Genomic DNA, 20,177 nt, shown 5'->3' with positions numbered 1-20,177 from the left:
TGTTGCAAGCATAGCATTTACAAATATATATCAAATCATACATAATTTCGCATTCACCCACATTCTTATCGTGACCGCATCTGTATCTTGGGTGTAAACTGCCCGGAGGAAGGTCACCGACAGTCACGCAAAATTTGCTAGTTATGAAGGAGATATCCGATCAGCTATGTAGGCCAGTGAGCATGATGATTGAGAAAAGGTGTGATAATTTCTTTCTGATTCTATTTTATGTATTTTATGATTATTATTACCTCCATGAAATGTCATGGAGGTTATATTTTACCCTGCGTTTGTCTGTGTGTCTGTCTGTCTGTGTGTAAACAAGATAACTCATGAACGGTTGGGTGGATTGGTTTCATACTTGGTGTGTTGGTAGTGTGTGACAAAAGCTGGAAATGATTAGATTTTGGGCCCCCTAGCGGCTACCCTTGGTACTGCAGCGCAACTTCCGGTTTTGCTATCTCGGTGTTCTGAACATGCTATGGTCACGATTTTTAAGTATTAGATAGCTCTTGTGCTCAGGAAGAAATGACATAAGTTTGGCCCCCCTAGCATCTAGTTTTGGGATAGCAGGGGCATTTTTGTCAAAAACTTCTGAAGACGATAACTCAAGAAGGGAACAATGGATTTTCATGATTTTTGGTATATAGGTACCTTAGACAATGTTTTATAAGATAAGATACTTATTATGCAAAATGGGAGTACATTTGCATAATTAATGAGAATATTCTATCATAGGAGTTTTTCAATGTATGTCTTGTTCCAGACATGCTATGGTCTTGACATTTAGGTGGTAAATAGCTTTTAGTGCCATAAAAAAAGTGGGGCAAGTTTCAGGCCCCTAACATTTAATTGTGGAACTGCAGGGGTGTTTTTGTCAAGACACTCCAAAGAGGATAACTGTAGAAAGGAACGACGGATTGCCTGCATTTTAGGTATGCAGGTAGCTTAGGCAAAGATGTTCATAATGATATACATGTTAAGCAAATGAGGACTTAATTTGCATAATTAATGAGGAAATTGCATAATTCCATTGTTTTCAATATCTGGACCTCAATACATGTAACACATGTTAATTATGATAGGTGGAAAATAAACAGATACCAAATATGGTAATGAGGAACTTCTTTGCATAATTTATGTAGAAATTGCAATTTATGTAGAAATTGCAAAACCGCTTTATGATTGATAATGGGAATTTCATAATTGTGACATGTGTACGTTAGTCAATAATGAACGACACCATGCATAAATTATGTTAATGTGTTAGTCAATTGCATGAAATTTACGAAAGCTCTAAATTTTCATGGAGGTATGAGGTCGCCGAACTCTAGTTCTAAGGTAATTCTAAAAAATCTTAGGTATTCTTTTCTTTTTAATTGTAGCTTAATAATTCTAGTGTAATATGGGATAGCATTCCTATATATCATTTTTTCACAACAAAAACTCAGCATTTACAGGTAAGATATGACGTTAAACTGTCCTTGCTATGTACTGTATGTAAATTGGTGAAATAATGTGTTACGTTATAACAAATCGTATTCAAATATAAACGTATAGAAGTAATCACGGTTATACAATATTATATCAGGTTACAATTAGGAACCAGAACAACACAAATAAAGCACACCTCCAAAGCCCGCACGGACAGGGTCCTGAGCTCCTATCTCCTTCATGGCGATGAGACACTCCCGGGCATGTCGACTCCAGGAGAACTGTGCCGTGATGAGGACGATTGAGCTGAAAAGTAAAGAAAGAGTATTATGATAGGATGCAATGTTTATACCAGAAGAAAGAGAATAAGAATATGCTTCGTTATCAAAAAAAGTCTTTATAACAAACAAAGACCAAAATGACAGCAACAGATGGTCTGAATAACCAGTAGTTCATTAGTATTTCAGTAGGCATTTGTTAGATCAACTAACTGTCCATTAGCACATGTCCATCGGCACATGTATTTTCCAATGTTTCTAGCATGTACTTGCAATTAGCCTTCATGTACCAGCTGGCATGTCACTGTGACTCACCTAATCACTCCCATAGCTTGCAAATGAACTTTCTGTAATGCTTACTTCTGTGGGATGTCGTTACGTATGAAGTTCGCCATTGCAGCGTCATCTTCAGGTACCCAGTTGGTGTTGAACGTCACTTCATGCGTCGCTGCGCCAGTCATTGTGTCAACAACGACGATCCAAAAGCCACGGGGACCATAATTGAACCCGATTCCGTCTACCTGAGGGCAAGTTTTCCTCAACAAAGTTAGCCACAACTAGAAAAGACTTGCCTCGCCCTTTATTTTGGTTTACAAAAGGTTTGTGGGAGGTCCTCTATATATTCATATATAATATGAAACATTTGCATGATTTTCATCTTCTTAGTCTATGAAGATGTATCATTGGTAATAGTAAATGCAGAATACCTCGATAAGAGACCTATGACCTAGATCCAATTCTTCTTTCCCTGCGGACAAGATGGTCACTTCTAGATATTTGAAGTCGTCGTCGCTGACGATCGGTTCCTATATGAAGAAATAGGTTTGGAATGCCATGTACAAATTTATCAAAAGAAAGGGGCATTGAAAATGTCTAACCCTTGTTGGCTACATGGGCAATGTGGCAATTGCTTATTTACGAAAGAGCAACCCATGTCTTGCGTCCATATATATCTTACAACAGATGATATTGACATTGATACGTTGAAGGGTACAACATTCCAGGCAACTTAGACCTATTGTTTCACTCTCATGTCCGTAAGTTTACGCGTCCAAAGTAACAATTTTGAGTTTCTCCTGAATTTTGGCAAAGCCTCGTCTGTGCTGCTAATACTCAGATATAAGAATAGCGTCATGTATTAGATATATTTACATTACTTCTATTTTACAGCAGTGCAACTTAAAACGAGCGCAACAAATCTACCAGCTCACCGGAGCACCACATCCAGTACAGTCGTTGATAATACTCAGAAAGCTCGGCATGGGAACAGTCTCTGTCGGTGTCAGGCTGTACTTGGGATAAGCTGCTGCCGTACAGTCGCTGACCGCGTCACTTGTCATGGTGGCTGAGATGATGATCCTCTCACAGCCCATGTGTGAACAGTAGTCGTAGCCATCCCGATTGTAATTACCACGAACGTTCAGGAATAGCAGGCTTGAAGTGAAAACTAGTTCATTACTTCTATTTAGAGATGCTAAGATGTTACATGTTTACGTATTCCTAAGTTTACGTGTGTTTTTTTTGTTTACGTATGCATTGGGACTGATGCCTGGAGAATATGCATTTTTATTTATCAGAATAACAATCCTCAGACTTTCTGTTTGCAGACATTGCCATTATGTATGATATGCGAATAGTTTTACAATATTACAAAAAAGTATTTCAGATGTCATCATATGTCAACAATATATAAATACTTCAAAGGATTTCTTTGTTATGGAGAAGATAATGACAATCCCTTTGAGCCCCACTTCATTGCATCAATACATTAGTGTCATGTTTATTGCCTATAATACAAGGTTACTTGAATTTGAAGATTTCTTTGTTTTTCGAATAAGCATGTTTTACGTAACCGTGCGAAGGTCATTGTGCTTTTTTGTTGTGTCAATGAAGCTTCCATTCTGTCCTGTTCTGTTGTGTTGTCAGAGAACTTCAACTCACATTTTCACTATACGGTTACGCTTACCCTGTGTTTTCCTCAAAGTAGAACACTTTGCCATCTCCACCATCGACAGCAGCCAGGCTCGACACGGGGTTCATCTCCTCGTCATGCAGCACGGCGCGTGGATACCGCCTCTCCAACTGGTACGTCACTCGGAACAGGGTTCCTGGTGGGTAGCACAGTCCCAGCCGGACCCAGTTTCCACTGAGATGAGAATATGATGGGTTAGACTAAAATGTAACAGAAATGCAATGGCGAAAATGATTCGTCTTCTTTTTCATCTATTTAAAGATATATTCAATTCTCTTGTTAATGAAATGCTTTGATACATTTAAAGAAATGTTCGCATTGGCAATGTCAGCTTTTATAAAGTGATGGAAAAACTGTGGTTACAAGTTTTAAGAAATGAGCTGGTGAGAAGAAGCATGCATGTCAGTATGATATTGCGTTTTTTTCTTCTTAAGACTATTTTGTCTGTATCTAACGAAGGGTATTTAGACGTATGAATGTTGTACATTATCATTAACATTGAAATCAAAACTTCTCCGCCATTTGGCGAGCAGCGCAAGTGAAACCGTACCTGTGGCAATGTCCAGGCTTAGCTTGCAACTGACTCTGGTGCTACAATTATAGACAATCATTACGGACTGATCTGCCAATTTTTTTTTAAATATCTCAAATATGGAAGATCACAAAATGTAGCTCCAGTGGGTATTTGAATCGTACCTGTTGAAGTTTATTGGGTAGACGGTCACTAGGCTGGGAGCCCGGCCGTTCCAGTGGATGGTGTAGGATTTCTCCAGCATCACCGTAGGTTGGTACTGTTGCATACCGTTAGGACCCTGCTTCAGAGGCCCCTTCACTGTAAGCGGGTGATCGGGATACTCGTCACGGACCATCGACATGACGAGAGTGTTTGGCTGTTTTGCTTGGATATACAGCTGTATACAGGTAAGACCAAAGGTAACCAGTAAATTATGTCATAACTTGAAAGTACAGCTGACTCAGTAAGCAGTGGATCATAAGTTGTAGGAAGTCTATGGCGCGACTTATGATCCACTGCTCACTGGGTCACGTATTCTATCTGCATAACGTGACCTCACGGCAGCAGTGTATTGTTCATTCCTTGACAAAGACTGGCGCTGTTCAGTCGAAAATATGGGTGATTCCAATTTTTGTGTTCAACTAGTTTCAGAGTAAACTAGAGTTCCGCGATTCCATGCCTTCGCCAAATGATTCTAACCTTTTCAACTGCTGTGTTAATTGTGTTTGTCATTAATTATGCAAATAAGGTTCTCATTTGCATGAATTATATCAATAGATCATCTCCTTTACCAGAGAACAGGCGCACACAATCTTTGTTAAGAATGAATGCTTTTATCGCATTTTCAGATAATTTATGCAAATGAGGAGCTCATTTGCATAATTAATGTTCAACGATGTTTACCTAGACATAACTTTCAAATGTTACAAGAACTTCCCGTCATTACCACAATGAAATAGCATTTTCTCAATTATTATGCAAATTAGGTCTATTTTGCATAATATATATCTATCAATGTTCTTCTCCTTCTCAGTTACACATGTTGCAATGGTCCTATAATGGAACTGAGCGTGTTTACGAAATTTCCTAATTAATTATGCAAATTAGATACCAATTTACATAATTAATATGTCATTATATGAAGCATCACATAAGCTATTTACATACCAAAAATCATAACAATCCGTTAAATCCTTCTTGCGTTATTCCCTTTTAAAGTCTGACACTAAACCTGCCTTGCAGTTCCAAAACAAGCCGCTAGGGAACCCAAATTTATACCGCTTACTCTCGGCATCAGGAGCTGTCTATCATGTAAAATTAATAGCCGCAGCATCTTCAGAACTCGAGATATCAAACCAGGAATGTCCGCTGCAGTATCGTAACAGGCTGCTAGAGGGCCCAAAATCTAATCGTTTTCAGGTCACAACAAGACCTATCCACATACCAAATATCAATACAATCCATTCAGGCGTTCTTGAGTTATGCTGGTCTTCTACATACATACATACATACATACAAACAAACGCTACCCAAAATATAACCTTCTTGGCGAAGGTAATAATATCATTGTCTTCGGGGTAATGAATGACTGTGTAAGAAGTTCTTTATTCACAACCACATCCAATATTTCCATGCGTCAAAGTGTCGGTTGATTTCACCCTCCGCAGGGCAATGAAGACTATCTCTACTTTTACTCTATCTAGACCGGGCTTTTTTGGGATTCCTAGGCCCGGGGGTAGGGGGGGGGGGGCGCGGTGAGGGGTGCTCTTTTGACCCCCCCCCCCACCCTTCGTAATTTCAAAACGGCTTGGGTTACGATCACCAGATTTGGTAGGCATGATGTACTGGTAAAGTTTAATATTTTCTGTAATTTTGGTATCGTTATGACGTGATATGACGTACTTATGGCGTCACAATGTCATATTTTGGGCTAAACCGTCTGAATATGGAATTTTCGCTATACTCAAAGATATTAAACAAAAGGATGGCTATAAAGGGTATCTTATAGGTATCTAAGTCTGCCAAGTCTTCTGTTGCCAATGACGACGACACTGACGCCTATATGACGTCAAAATTGACGCCATTTGTCCGCCATCTTGAATCGACAAGCTTCAATTTTTTTAATACATTTTTTTCTACATATAACCCCCAAACCCAAAAGAAGTAGACCGAAAAGGTTCAAGTGATGTGTTTTGTAAAAAAAAATAATGACGGAATTTGCGTGGAAATAACACGTTTTTACCATTGCTAATGACATTGTCCGCTATCTTGGATGTTAACCCATGACGTCATCTAATTAGCATTAATTTTGAATATTCAATTATGACTGTTATCTAGAATTACACAGGATGTTAATAATAAACAAGTGTGGTCTAGCAATAAAACCATGAAATCTCATAATTCGAACTGAAATGAGTACATTTGATAGAATATGCCTGTCAGAAACCCGTTGCCATGGCAACACGAAAAATCATAAACTGAAACTTTTTTTAGCAGAATTGTTGCCAAATTTTAGAAAAAGTCACCAAGTTTCGTAGTCCTAGCACACGTCTTTCGGTAGTTATGCGACGTCTTTGAACAACTGACAGGTGATCCAAGCAAGCTACACATTTTGTGTTTCACTATTAAGTTCAATGACTGAGCTGTATACTGTATTGCATGCGGACCTATGTACCTGTCCATACTTTTCGCTGCAAACGAATGCTCGCCACTCAGACTTCTCCACACATCCCGGGTTCCTGGCCAGATAGTTGTTCTGTCCGACTACGTAGCTGTCGGGATAGCCAGTGATACTACCGTCCACGTCGTGCGTAATCTGTGACTTATCACCGTCTTTCTCGTACGTACCAAACCAGGGGAGGTTCTTACCACCGTGGAACACACGGGTTTGGACCTGAAAAAAAGAGGAAGATCCGTCCAAAGTTACTCTTAACGAAGCGAAAAGTTAAAATTATGCTAGATTTGTACCACAATGTGTGCCCCAGTCAGACTCTGATCTGGTAGAGTCGGCGAGTCGGTAGAGATCTGGTAGAGTCGGTAGAGATCCCGATCGGAGCTTCTGTCGAAAGAGTCTTCGATTGGGAGTTCTGCCGATAGAATCGGTGACTGTGATGGCAGAGATCCCGATCTGAAATCTGTCGACAGAACCTCCGATTGGGATCTCAACTGGCAGAATCTTTTCGGCAGAGTCTCTACCTGACAGATGTAGCGAAAAGTCGGCTGAATTGATAGAGGAGAGGGAGAGTAAGAGAGGGTGGGAGGGATAGGGGAGCACGTTTTACACAAATACTACCAACACAACAAACTCCTCTCACATTCTCAAACTTGGCCCCTGTGACGTTGTTGTTTGGTGACATTTGCCAGTTGTTGCCCAGTAGGTATCCGATCGCGCTGCTCCAGCGGTTGTACTCCGGGGCGGCGGCGAACTTCTTGAAGGTGCAGCTTTCGGCTAGGACGGGACCGTCGTAGATTTCTAGTCCCCGCATAGGGAAGGTTCTACGATTCAAGAAGAGAAGTAAATCATAAATTTCATATATCGTTGAAATACTGGGTTCTTGACTTATTGTTTGTTTTTAACATTATGTGAAACTAAAACTTTGGATGGACCTGATGGCCGAGGCAGCATTCATATCCTGACAGTTGTGGGACAAACTATGAACCCGGGCTAAGCCAACCTTGACCTCCTGACCAACCTCCACCCCACATCCTGTCACTCGCAAACACAGATAGATAGATACATTATGTAAACTAGAATCTGCGGACACACACCAAAACGAACACACATCTGAAAACAATACCTCTGTTTTAACGGCGATACTCACCAGATCGACTTTTCCTCAAACTATCTTAGCTTCTATGCTGGGCTATACATTGTTTAGTTTTATGGTGCATTTTTCGTCTCAAGCAAGCAGCTGTGTTGGATTACATAAGAGATATTGATGGTTTCTGCATGATTTTCAAACCGGTATTGAGTACTCACGTGGAGTGAGGCAGGCTTCTCGCCACCGGTTTGACCCCTCCCATCCCCCAGACACTGGACCCGCTAGCAGTACCCACGTTCTCACTTTCCCCGATGAAGATGCTGTTCCGGATTTGTTGACTCGACCCCACGTCGTTAGGGAATGTGCCTTCACTGCGTGAATGAATACAAGTCATTCAAGCATCCATACAAGCCGATTTCAATCTTTTATAATCATATGACTGTCTACATACTAGGGGTTTAGGAAGCATACTATGAGAAAAGATATCTAGGAACACATCAAGAAGGAGAGAGAAAGAGACAGAGATACAGAAAGCCAGACAAAGATATAGAGACATGGGCACACAGGGAGACACAAGCATAGACTTAGACATACAGAGAGAGAGAAAGAGAGAGGCAAGATGAGAACATAACAACAGATGAATATGGTACCTTGCCATTGTCAGCCCTTTCCCATTATCCACGAAGGCGCATTTGTTGAACCAGATGTCGCCCCCTCGGACCCAAGCTCCTTGATCCTGGTTCTTGAAGGCGATGAGACCCTCTATCATTGCCGGCACACGTGGCTGTAGGAGGTCAGCGTTCTGGTGTGGCTTGTAACTGCAGGTGACAAGACGTAAAAAGGCAAATAGAAAAAGCAAATAGTTTTTCATTGTGTAGCCTCATATATATATTCGATTATTATATATATATATATATATATATATATATATATATATATATATATATATAATCGAACTTGAGTGCTTGTTTAAGATACATAACTTATTATACCAAATCATTCAATTCAGAACCCTTGGCCTGCTCACAATTTTGTGTCAATTTGTTAGTTTCCTAGGCTTATTGCTTCATCAAATCAGTAAAATTTCACCTCTTCTGTTCTGCTGCATTTACTTCCTTATCCGGTGTGCTTTGATATGGTATTCCAAATTTAGGTGAGAAATTCTATCAATCCAAACAAATACGGACCACATATGCAGCTACAATGAATGTACAACCCAGGAGAAAGGTTAAGCAACATCGAATATGACGTAGGAAGGAAATGTTTGGAAAGAGTAAATACCGTGCACCGGTTCTGGATAGGTACTCCTCCGGTGCAGTTGCGGATGGCTGAGTGGTCTTCACTCCGCCGTCGATCATAAGCCCGTCCTGAGCAAACACAACAGTTACGTGAGTTTACAACAAAAGCATTGTGGTTCTCTGCTCAGGGAATGAGCTGCTAGAAACATGGTCTTGATTTACAACCACCAACAGTTTACATGAGCTAACGTTTTGGTGACCGTCTATCACATTTTCCAGGTTTGTACTGTCCGTACCCCTTGCAGGTATGTACTAGGTATGTACTAGGTGACTCTGTAGTGTTACATACAAATGCGGGCCCAACCATAAAGTGTTGTCCCATTTCAATGGATACTGTCAACATGTTCAACAGACGTAATACTAATAGTGTGCCATTTGTCTTAATACTATATAAGACACTAAACAATTGCTAGCTTCGCCTTATGAATGCGTATATATGACACTTTTACGTTCTCAACATTAATAAATTACTGTATGTCTAGTCACACAATATATTAAATATAATTGTCTGCGTAAGATTACTCAGAGATGCTCTGGTGTTCTAAGCACGCCTGTTTGAGCCCAAGCTTCTTGCAAAGAATAAAAGGATACCCACTATTCCGTTAGAGTGCGCTCTGTTGTTGTAGAACTGTCCCAACGGCGACCGCTCTGCATGGTACCTCGGGAGGGCGCCCGCTGACGGGCCGGTCGGCTCACGGTGAAAGATGTACCAGATCCCGGTATGCTGTAGATATACGGAGACATTTTCTGTACGTTCCAAATAAAAGTTTTCCCCCAAAAAAATTCTGCATTAAAGTTGAACTGATATAAATTGTCTTTAAGTAAAGGTACTACATTCTACATTTCGGAGGGTGTTGTGTATGAGAGAGCGTCAGGTATAAGCCCCAAGCACCAAATCTCTGCACGTAGAGGAACTGAACACATTTATCGAGAGGAGCAAGGTTGACCCGGTGTGACAGCGATCTCGCCCCCCCTGTGATCTCGCCCCCCCCCCGGCGAAATCACTAGCGATCTCGCCCCCCCCCCGGGCGAAATCACTAGCGATCTCGCCCCCCCCGGGGCGAAATCACTAGTGATCTCGCCCTCCCCAGCTAGTGATCTCGCCCCCCTACCTCGCCTCCCTTTAGCGATTTCGCCCCCCCCCCCAAAAACGGGTTTACATGACATTTTAGAAGTTGATTGGTATAAATCACAAAATGCAGTTTCAGAATGATATAAGTACACGAGTTTGATACATAACTCCATTCATAGTATCAATATTAACGTATTTACATGGTAATAAGATAGTTGAACTTGTTTCAGACAAGGAGGGTTGGGTCCCTTGTATTCCCATTATTGCATATACCTGAGTCTTGACATAAGATGTATTTCATTGTGTTCACCTGTCCTTAAGCAACCTATATATCTCCAATATGAAGTCTCTACCATGAAGTGACCACAAAAAAACTATGTAATGTCTTTATTAATTATGCAAATATTAGGTATTAATTAGAATAACGCACATTTTGGTATATGCACCTGGCCAAGGGATATCTTCACCTCCAACATGACTGTTTTTCTAGTATTTAGGAACTGATTCATTTACCCGTGTTTCTTAAGACTTTACAAGTGTTTGTGTAGCATTTAGCAACAGCTATATCAACTTGCGCGTAGATAGTGTTTATAATGAGAAACTATTGTTCACGTGTGTTTTTGTTAGTGCTTTGGAAATGTTTCCAGCACAAAAAAGAAAACATTGTGACAAATTGAAAACATATAGCTGACGTATTCCGTACCATAGACAGTGTTGATTTATACGTTCGCAGTAGCACTGTTTTTATGCCACCTCAGCTGCAAAAATTTTCTTTTTCATTTCAATGTCATGTTTGCACCGAACAATATAGTATCGACTTTCCAGGTATGACATCTTACGGTACGGTAATAAGGTGCCATATAGGTACCAGGTAACACACCATATACGTTACTCCCCAGGTGCAGTATAGTACCAGGTAGCGCACCTGTAATATGTAGTAACCAGCTGCTCGGGGGGGGGGGGGCGAAAACGCTAAAGAAGGGCGAGATCACTGTCACACCGGTATGCTTGGATATATACTCTGGAGAAATACAACAGATCGCATTACACAAATTAGCTAGCGAAAAATATCCTTGTCGTCAGTCTGATATTTGATTGTCCTGTGACATCCAAGGAAAGGAGGAAGAAAATGCTTACCAAAGATCCGGCGGCCGCATTGTTGGTGATAACGTTGTTTGGATGGGTAATCCAGAAAGTGGTCACTGCCCTTTGAATTGCATAGCAAAGTGTGAGTTAAAAATGCTTATCGGAGTTACAGAGTTACGTCATTGCAAATGCAATATGAAGAACTTATGACGCAGTCTTGTACAATATAGCATCATTAAAAAAATCATAGTAAAGGCACATGTAGGAAGAGAACTGCATAAAATAATTTAAATCTATGAACAAGTTGCTGTTGAAAGCAATATCTTATACAAATCTACCGATGTAGGGTAATTCAAATCCTGGTATTTTTTAAGCATATATTGCAAATTAGCTGAAAATTTATCTCACCGACAGTCAGTTAACTCTGGAATATAGTCCCCGTAGACCGCGTCCCTCATGGTCTGGCACATGTTGTCGTCCCTGTCGGTGGGCAAAAGTGTGCCTGCCCGCGTCACCAGACCCAGGTTGTGGTCCAGAACGTTACGTTGCTCCACTCCGTCTTCTAGGAAAAAGCAATGACCAAGTGTGTCGTATCCAACTGTGTCCTGGACCTGCAAAAGTACGAGTACACATTTGTCTGAAAACTGCCGTAGAAATATCAACGCATATCAAAATCAAGTAAGATTAGGTTATGACTTCTCATTTTAGTAATATTGTGGTTTAAGCAATTGGTCATGCCTCACCAATAGTCCATGGGTCCCATGGATGGTCACACAGCGAGAGAAGCAGTGGTGAATGGACAGCTCTCGGACGTACGTTGGGCGGCTGTAGCCTCCGACTTCGTCCACATCTCCGGTCATGTGAAAGTGGACAGGGTAGCTCCCCACCACCTGCTGACCCATGCGGGTGAACTCGATACCGGACAAGTGGACGTTCTTGAAACCTGGTAAAATCTGGTGATAAGAAACGACAATTGTGAGGGGGGAAGACACAAAAAAGGGCTAATTCTGTTCAGAGCAAGACCTAGAAAGACTTTTTTTCTGCCAAGCTATGTATGTTATGACATGTCAACATGCTAAGTCCAAAAATACCTTCACATGCCCTCCATACGTGTCGTAGTCGAAGTACTGACAGAAGTTGTCTCCGTAGCAGCTGTCCTCTACCTCCCCCTGGAACTTGATGTTCCTAGTCAGCAGACCGACCTCTCCCCGCAAGTCTACTTCATCCGAGATCTCGCCGAAATGAGTGTACTTGATTTGCCCTGTAAAAGAGTTAAGCACTATCTAGTGATTAACTGTTTCAAGGACTGAGGGAATATATTGATATTTTGAAAGAATAAAAGGACACCAGATAGTTAAGAAGGAATGTCCAAAGGAGCATCGCGTACCGCTGATTTTGACCTGATGGCTGGAGCACTCCTGACATGGCAGCAGCTGGAACTCTTCTGCCTGTTCCATGTTGTAGTCCGTGCTGGCCAGCACGATGTGGTCCCCAGGCTGCCAGGAACTCACGTCATCCTTCAGGTTGATGACGTACTCACTTCCTGCACCCTCCACAGAAAAGGTGAAAGACGATCTTCCTAGGGTAGATAATTAAAGATTATAGGAGACCAGCTAGGTAATGGTATACAATGCTATTGTCGAGGGCCAAATAAACTTTGCTACTCTACGTTAGACTACATTTCTATCTAGTAAGCAAGTTTTTCAATACAGATCACATTGTTCTTATTGTCCTTACCTCCCAGCCATGCACTTGTGGCAGTGACGCCGAAGGAGCCGAAGAAAGCATCAAAGGTGGCTGTGATGGCAGCGGTGCCGGTGGTCTGTGTGTCTTAAACATGATATAGAGCACGTTGGAATAAATATGCCATGAAGAATTGTGACTGTTGTCATGCAGACCTTCATCATGCCACTGTCCTAGCTGTACCCACGCATGCAGGGGCCCCGGCCGGCCTTGAAGCAATAAATTTGTCAAGGAGGTTTGCTGGATATGAGGTGGGTCATTTTCGGTGTTTTTGCGTGTAAGTGCCGGTGTCTATGCCGGGTCTCGAATTGATTTTAACTGCAAGTTTTTAAAAAAATCCAGGGGCCCGGCCATGCTCCCAAAATAGCACGGTACCTGTACGATGTCCAAAGGATCACGCAGGAGTCACACCAGAGATTGTAAAAAAAAACATAAACTATCATTTTTTAATGTGACCGCAGCATTTAGAAAAGGCGGCCCTACCGACCATGACAAATGAGATTATAGTCCAAAGCAGTACTCACCGATATATGGGATCCTTTGCTCAACTACAGCGCTGGGGTCTCCCTTTACACCCACTAACACCCACGGATGCCTAGAATGACATAGGTGTGTACATATGTTAGAGGGTTGTCAAACATGTGTACATATCAAGTCCGTATAAGTTCAATATATTGACATTGTTTGGCGTATGTCAAAAAAGCGGTTGCTTTTTTCGGTTCAACACCCCCGCTGATAAATACATGTATTCCCTTCAGAAATCATATTCAGCTGTCAAAATCGTGACCACATTAATGCCATTCTGATTGTAATATACCTGTATCCCAATGAAGCAATTTCGATGCTTCCCAACGCTTCACTGATCTTCTGTCGGGCTGTTGCCTCTAGTTTCCGGGAGGCGTCGCCTTTGGTTATCAGTGCCACGATTCTCCCCGGCGGTATTTGGTCGATGAAATCCCCCAGGATTATGCTGTTCTGTTCGCTGCCGTACGTGTCGAAGGTTTGCCAGTCCACCACGGCCCCAGATATCTCGTCCATGACGTGCACGTGCATTCCGCGGCCCCCTCCCATAGTGTCCGAATCCCAAGCATAGGTACCCTGAAATACAATAAGATGGGGCACTGTTCTCAGGTTTGGGGTACACTTGTATTAGCTTTTACTGTTGGTTCAGTGTATATTCGTAACCATTAACGTGTTCATTCGACGAGAATCCATTGCAAATAATGATTAACGATATTGCAGATTACCCACTTTGTAAACACTTCGTCACTACCTACTAGAGTATACATGTACATAATGTTTTACGTCTGGGAGCATATCTGTAAGCAGCGACATCTTTACTGCAGTACAATATAAGTCATTGACAGGCGGTCACTAAAACGCTAGGTTGACGTGTGCAAAGAATCTTGTTATTAAGTGACTTTTAAAACAACCTGCTGAAACCATTCACGTGGAAGCAAACGACTGGCAAGAAATTCACTGCAATGACAGTATCCATACACAACGACTTAGAACCAGAACCCACCTTAGGGAGTCCCCCTGCCGGAACTGTCTGTGTGAGCTGAGTCCACGCCAGCTTGTGTTGCCCGTGGATCTCTAGTGTCCCACCTGCCATGACCAGGAACTGCTTGCTGTTCTTCTGGTCGTCCGAGCGGCCATACAGGGACACCGTGGCCTTCCCCTGGTACGGACAGGTCTCACTGCCGACGTGGAACTCCCCATCGCTGGCCACGATGACCTCCCGTGACCTCAGGACGATTTCTGCATCACTTGTTGATCCCAAGTCAGCAAATACGAGCCTTCCTGTTCATGGAAAAAAAAGGACACAACGGAAAGAGCACGACAAAACGTTAGCCGTCATCATTTCCTATAATTTACTTAAGAAACATGAAGGAAGGCACGTTCGGTTCCAAGTACACATGTAAAAAGATGAGGGCCCCTCAGACATTGACAAAGCACTTCTGGTCGCTTTATGCAAATGTAATATGCAAATAAGGGCAATGCTTCGAGACGAGAACTGTTTGCAAGTTAGGGGCCTTCACCTTTGACATACTGCCCCAAATTTCTGTCGATGCACATGCATACTCAGAATCGCGGACGTGCTTATTAAGGACGTCCGTTATAGCTTTTGTGCATAACATGTTTTTAATCTACTGATGACGATGGAAATGTTATATCTCTTACAAGTCTGGTAGAGACCACTTCTTACCCCCGTCTTTGACTTCCAGTGAGTGAAAAGTGGCGGATGACTGGAGTAAGTAGCTCTGTCCCCTACCCACAACCACCTGCGCGTTGCGGTCATGCCCAGGGTTCCATGGGGTCAGGGTAGGGTCAACATCCGGGCACCCTAGTAAAACAAGTGACGTCATTTCAGTCTGTGTAAATACTCACTCCAAAGATACATATTTATGTGTGAGTGCTGATTATTTTATTTCTATGTCAAATTATCAGTTGTCAGTGGGTGTGGGCTTCACTATGCTCTCTCAGTAGTTTGAAATTCTATCTAATAAGCATCCACAAAGCATTATATATTCCAGCTTGAAATTAGGTATAGTTCGGACCTAACTACACTACATAATCATCATCCGGGCGTGCTGGTTGCACGGATGGACATGACTCTCTTCCTCCATCCTTCCCTATCCTCCATAGCCTTGGGCAGATCTTCAGCCAAGCAGGCAGTACACTACACTTCACTTACGCTTAGTAACACTACAAACAGAGGATACACAGTTTTGCTAGGTATCTTTTGGTTTTACATTCCAAGAAATAATGACAAAAGCTTCTCGCATACCATTGGGCTTGCCTATAGCTATAGCGAACCTGTAAAATTTGCTCATATTATTATATTATCGGGTGTATTTATATATAATCTCAGGTGTATTTGCGGCCAGTAGGCACCCAAATCTATTATAAACAGCTAATATCTCTATTATTGGCTACGACAGAAGAAGAATGGAAAAGAACACACCAGCAAAAACAATCTTTTCCCAACCACATATAAAACGTCTAACACAAGCCAGGTCCTAACCGCTGCTTGGAGGGTATATAACATACACCATTCTCCAAAGTTAGAACCCCCCTTTCCACCAAAAGGAGATCGCGCTGCCCTTTCACTGCGACCTCAACGGATGTGTGTAACGTTCGATTTTTTATTGTGTATATCATAAAAAATATGGAAAAAAAGTCTATTACGTAGCTAAAAACAATTAAGAGCACAAAGTGTTAAAAGATGAATTTTTCTCTGTCAATTTAGGTAACAGAGAGAGTGCGTTAAGAGGAAATGGTGTTAAACGTTGCATGATTTGAGATTTATTTATATCAAGAAGTAGAAACACAGCTGGTTGGGTTCCCACGTAATATTTGTTTAACATGTCGGTACAACTGCGCAGAGCAATGTATGACCTTTGCCTATACATCCATATTATGTTACTATAAATTGTAATTGAAAGTTCAAAGAAAATACTACCAACAGCACTGTCAGTAACAACTTTATGTTAAGACATACTTAAGGAGGATAAGATAGGAATATACGATTCGACGTATACATTAGACATGCCAATTTCATGGGGTATCTACGAGTGTCTCGTAGTGAAATATCTCCGACATGTTTTTGTCTTTTTGTAATATGCTATGGCTTTCATGTCCATCAAACTTGACAAGGCTAGAGCCCGTAACCAATACATCAATGACAAAAATCGAATAGATTGAATTTTATCACAGCTGATCATTGATTTAAAAGGGCACTGAACTCCAGAAGGGGAATTATAATTTTCTAAAAGATTATAAATTCATGATCAGCCTATTTGGGGCGCAATTCCACTTGTGGTGTGTTTATAAAACAATTTGACATAATACTTAACCCCTACAACTCCTGCCCATTACTTCCCTTAACGTATTAACGTAAATATTTTCGGCATGAATAAGGGAATAGCAGAATAGCAATTTACAGATCTAGAATAGCATTATACAGAATATAACCACACGAAAGAGCCCCATACAGAATAGCAAATACAGATCTAGAATAGCACTGTACAGAATATCACCACACGGAAGACCCCATACAGACTAGCACTATCCAAAAGATAATGATATTGAAAAGCCAATACATAATAGAACGAGTGAGTGGAGAGAGTTCTCTAACAAACAAAAAGTCAATGAGAATCTTTTGAGCTGGCCTTACTTGGGTTCTGCGACAAGACCACAGTCAGAAGGCCCAAGAGCACTACTGTAGAAACGCAGGTTGACATCTCAAGGCACGTGTATCACTCGTTTCTCCCAGCGAGGCACTTGTAGCAAATGCCCACCTTTATAAAGCCTTTCGTGATTATGTCTTCACAAGAACGACCTTCTGCATAATTATAATTATATTTGATTTACAAGAGGAAGCAGTGTGGCTGATAAGGAAGCGTCCTTAAGTCCTTATGGACATGCATGTGCATGGAGTTGCAACTGCTTGGTGTTTGGACCAGACACCAGGGGTCCTGGGTTCCAATCCCGACGTGCTACAGATCCTGTGCCCTTTGGACTTTACGTTACTCAATCCACTTAAAGTGAGATCGCGTGGCGCAGCTCAGGACCGAGAGGTCGCAAGTTCGAACCCAGCCATGTCACCGATCCTGTGAAAAGGCACTTTAAACGACTTTCCTTACTTTACTTGGATAGAACGTTAAATGGAGGTCTCGCACTTTAAAGAACCCACCACACTTATCGAAAAGGGTAGGTGACCTTCCCGGTGTGAGTGGTTTAAACTCTACTGTCCCATGGCCGCACCTGGGGCAATTACTGCCGTATTGAGGTCACCTGAGTGGCGCCGAATGGCAGCTCGCTCCAGACCCTTGCGATTTAGCCCCGCCTATTGTAAGCTCCTCGCAATTCAGCCCGACTGCCAAGAGAGAGTATAGTTGGCCCACCCAATAGAATATAACTTACGTGTAAAAAAAAAGGGAAACTGACTACGGTTTGGGAGATATAAGGCGGTGAGAGGAGAAGGTTGAACTCCACCTTCCAATTGATACTGTGCCATAGATATGTGGATAACAACCAACCGCCCCTACGTTCTTTAAAATGATATTTCCTTACAATACGAGATCAATAAGTTCGTGGCCTCGTCCAAGAAATAAAGTACATAACTCAAGACATAGTTAAAAGACATAGATCTTTGTACGAATACCCACCAAACTTCAAATCATTGTGATAATTACTCTGAAGGCGAAGTCATTTTGAGTATTCGTAACGTTAGGTGAGAGAGAAGGACGATTGAGCTGTCATCTGATCATTAAGCGTGTGGAAACTGTGGATGAACGTCAGCTCTGGGGAAAGTCATGGACTGAGGAACACGACCCATACAGATTTGAACAGAGTTCAGACAGTTTTTTTCGTTCATTTCAGTTGAGTTCATCCTCATATGAGGTGCTATTAACGATGTCCGAACATGCATCTGTGTCTAGCTTGGTGGCTAGCAAGTTGTGGTCCTTTAGACCAACCTCCTCTTCCAAAACTTTCGTTTTTTTCGTAATGATATTTATAAAGGCATCAACTGAAATGTAAAGATCGCATTGATTTGAAATTTGGATATTGAGAAATGGATTCATAATATATAATTGTGACCGAAATTGAGTTGTGCACCTTATGTCTGGGTAAGGTAGGGACTTATTGATCACCCCTCGTACTTAGGTATCTTATTGTTTACGGATTTACGTAAAATAGTCCCCGTAATATGCGTAAAATTACGTAAAATAGATTTACGTAAAATAGGTCAATTGTACTGTGCTGGCGTCCACTTTTTAAAGTAAAATTTTATTTCTTGCATTGATTGATATAGAGTGCCGCAATTTCACAGCTGAGGATTGCAAGTTTTGTGTGTTTTTGATAAAGTTAGAAACGTCCTTTAGGATAGAAAACCTGTTGTTTTACATACATGTAGTTGGCATGTCATTACAAGCTAAGGATTGCAATTAAATGCAAGTGCCCTTACGGTCAGTAACACCAGTGTGTTTACAAAGTAGTTGTTGACATGTCATTGGTTACAGATTTACATCAAATATGTCCTGCCACTGCAGGCATCCCCTTTTTGATAAAGTGTTGTGTGTTTTTGATAAAGATAGAAACCTCCTTTAGGATAGAAAACCTACTGCTTTACATACATGCAGTTGGCATGTCATTGCAATTGGTTAGGAATACTGTCAAATCAATCCAACTACAGATGTGCATACATATGTCTTCTGTGAAAGTTTTACGTCTACCGGCGTAAATAAGACGTTTCACGGGGACTCCAAACGGCGTTTAGACTTGAAGCAGAGTGTGTTAATGTATATGATGTTGGTATATCGTTGGTTATGGATTTACTAGTATGTGACATACTTCCAGCAACAAATGTGCATCCATATATTTGTGTCTCCTCTGTGCCTTGCATTTCCACTTAACACATTGGGGCCACAAGTGACGTATGGACAGCAAGCCATATTGTTTTAACATACATGCAGCTGGCATGTCATTTGTTACAGATTTAACGTTACATAACATATTTGATACTACATGTACAGACTGCTGGCATCAAGTTTTTTTTTTAAGTTTTATGTCCTCCATTGGAAAGTTGCTCCTTTTACCGCATGGGAATTTCAAGCCTCCGTGTGTACGGTGTCAAAAACAAAATTCAAATTAAACATGAGCATAGACAGGGCATATTGTCAATATGCCCTGTCTATGCTTATGTTTCTTTACAGGAAAGTTTTTTGGAAGGCCGTTCCAGTGATATAATACATGCTAAATCCGCAAGGGGGACTAAGTGCCCTGAACAAAATTATATAAGGCCTACATATTATATTTAGGCCATGTGTGATGTATATAGGTGGGGTCACACGTGCGTATATGTTCAAGTCCGCATGAGGTCCGTGTGGAATTCGTAGCCTCTAGCAGGTTCCACGGGTAGCTGGAAAATAATACAAATCGGACAAATCTAAACAGATAACATGCCAGACGAGTTGGGTCGCAAACCACACCCTTGAACGGCCAGCTAATTC

At 41.5% G+C, this 20,177-nt stretch overlaps 2 protein-coding genes across 2 annotated transcripts in view; both read right to left on the bottom strand.

The window, feature by feature from the left end:
* The window catches only part of LOC118416859 (cell surface hyaluronidase-like), a 6,787-nt gene extending 2,104 nt beyond the window's left edge, over positions 1-4,683 (bottom strand). Inside the window, exons 1-6 of the mRNA XM_035822134.1 lie at positions 4,381-4,683; positions 3,679-3,858; positions 2,924-3,146; positions 2,420-2,518; positions 2,073-2,233; positions 1,631-1,740 (exon numbers count right to left, since the gene is read on the bottom strand). Of these exons, the coding sequence (XP_035678027.1) occupies positions 1,631-1,740; positions 2,073-2,233; positions 2,420-2,518; positions 2,924-3,146; positions 3,679-3,858; positions 4,381-4,559 (952 nt within the window). The 5' untranslated portion in view covers positions 4,560-4,683. The remainder of the gene's footprint in view (positions 1-1,630; positions 1,741-2,072; positions 2,234-2,419; positions 2,519-2,923; positions 3,147-3,678; positions 3,859-4,380) is intronic.
* Positions 4,684-6,800: 2,117 nt separating this feature from the next.
* On the bottom strand, positions 6,801-15,527 carry LOC118415409 (cell surface hyaluronidase-like). Its single transcript, XM_035820014.1, has 16 exons — positions 15,434-15,527; positions 14,684-14,961; positions 13,976-14,256; positions 13,683-13,753; positions 13,153-13,245; positions 12,803-12,994; positions 12,507-12,676; positions 12,159-12,368; positions 11,824-12,026; positions 11,467-11,536; positions 9,853-9,981; positions 9,241-9,326; positions 8,610-8,777; positions 8,178-8,330; positions 7,513-7,693; positions 6,801-7,091 (listed from the first exon to the last, which is right to left on the bottom strand). The coding sequence occupies exons 1-16, from the start codon at positions 15,525-15,527 to the stop codon at positions 6,801-6,803; spliced, it is 2,670 nt and encodes an 889-aa protein (XP_035675907.1).
* Positions 15,528-20,177: the final 4,650 nt, after the last annotated feature.

The sequence above is a fragment of the Branchiostoma floridae genome, chromosome 5, assembly GCF_000003815.2.
Source record: "Branchiostoma floridae strain S238N-H82 chromosome 5, Bfl_VNyyK, whole genome shotgun sequence".
NCBI classification, from domain to species: domain Eukaryota; kingdom Metazoa; phylum Chordata; class Leptocardii; order Amphioxiformes; family Branchiostomatidae; genus Branchiostoma; species Branchiostoma floridae.
The sequence above is the reverse complement of the archived record's forward strand: the minus strand, read 5'-3'. Positions and strand labels throughout refer to the sequence as shown.

Coding starts and splice junctions, on each gene's coding strand:
- LOC118415409 (XM_035820014.1), bottom strand. CDS start 15,527: ATGACGTCACTTGTTTTACTAGGGTGCCCGGATGTTGACCCTACCCTG. Junction 14,257..14,683: donor CGGCAGGGGGACTCCCTAAG/GTGGGTTCTGGT, acceptor ATTGTATTTCAG/GGTACCTATGCTTGGGATTC. Junction 7,092..7,512: donor CAGGGGCCAAGTTTGAGAAT/GTGAGAGGAGTT, acceptor TCTTTTTTTCAG/GTCCAAACCCGTGTGTTCCA.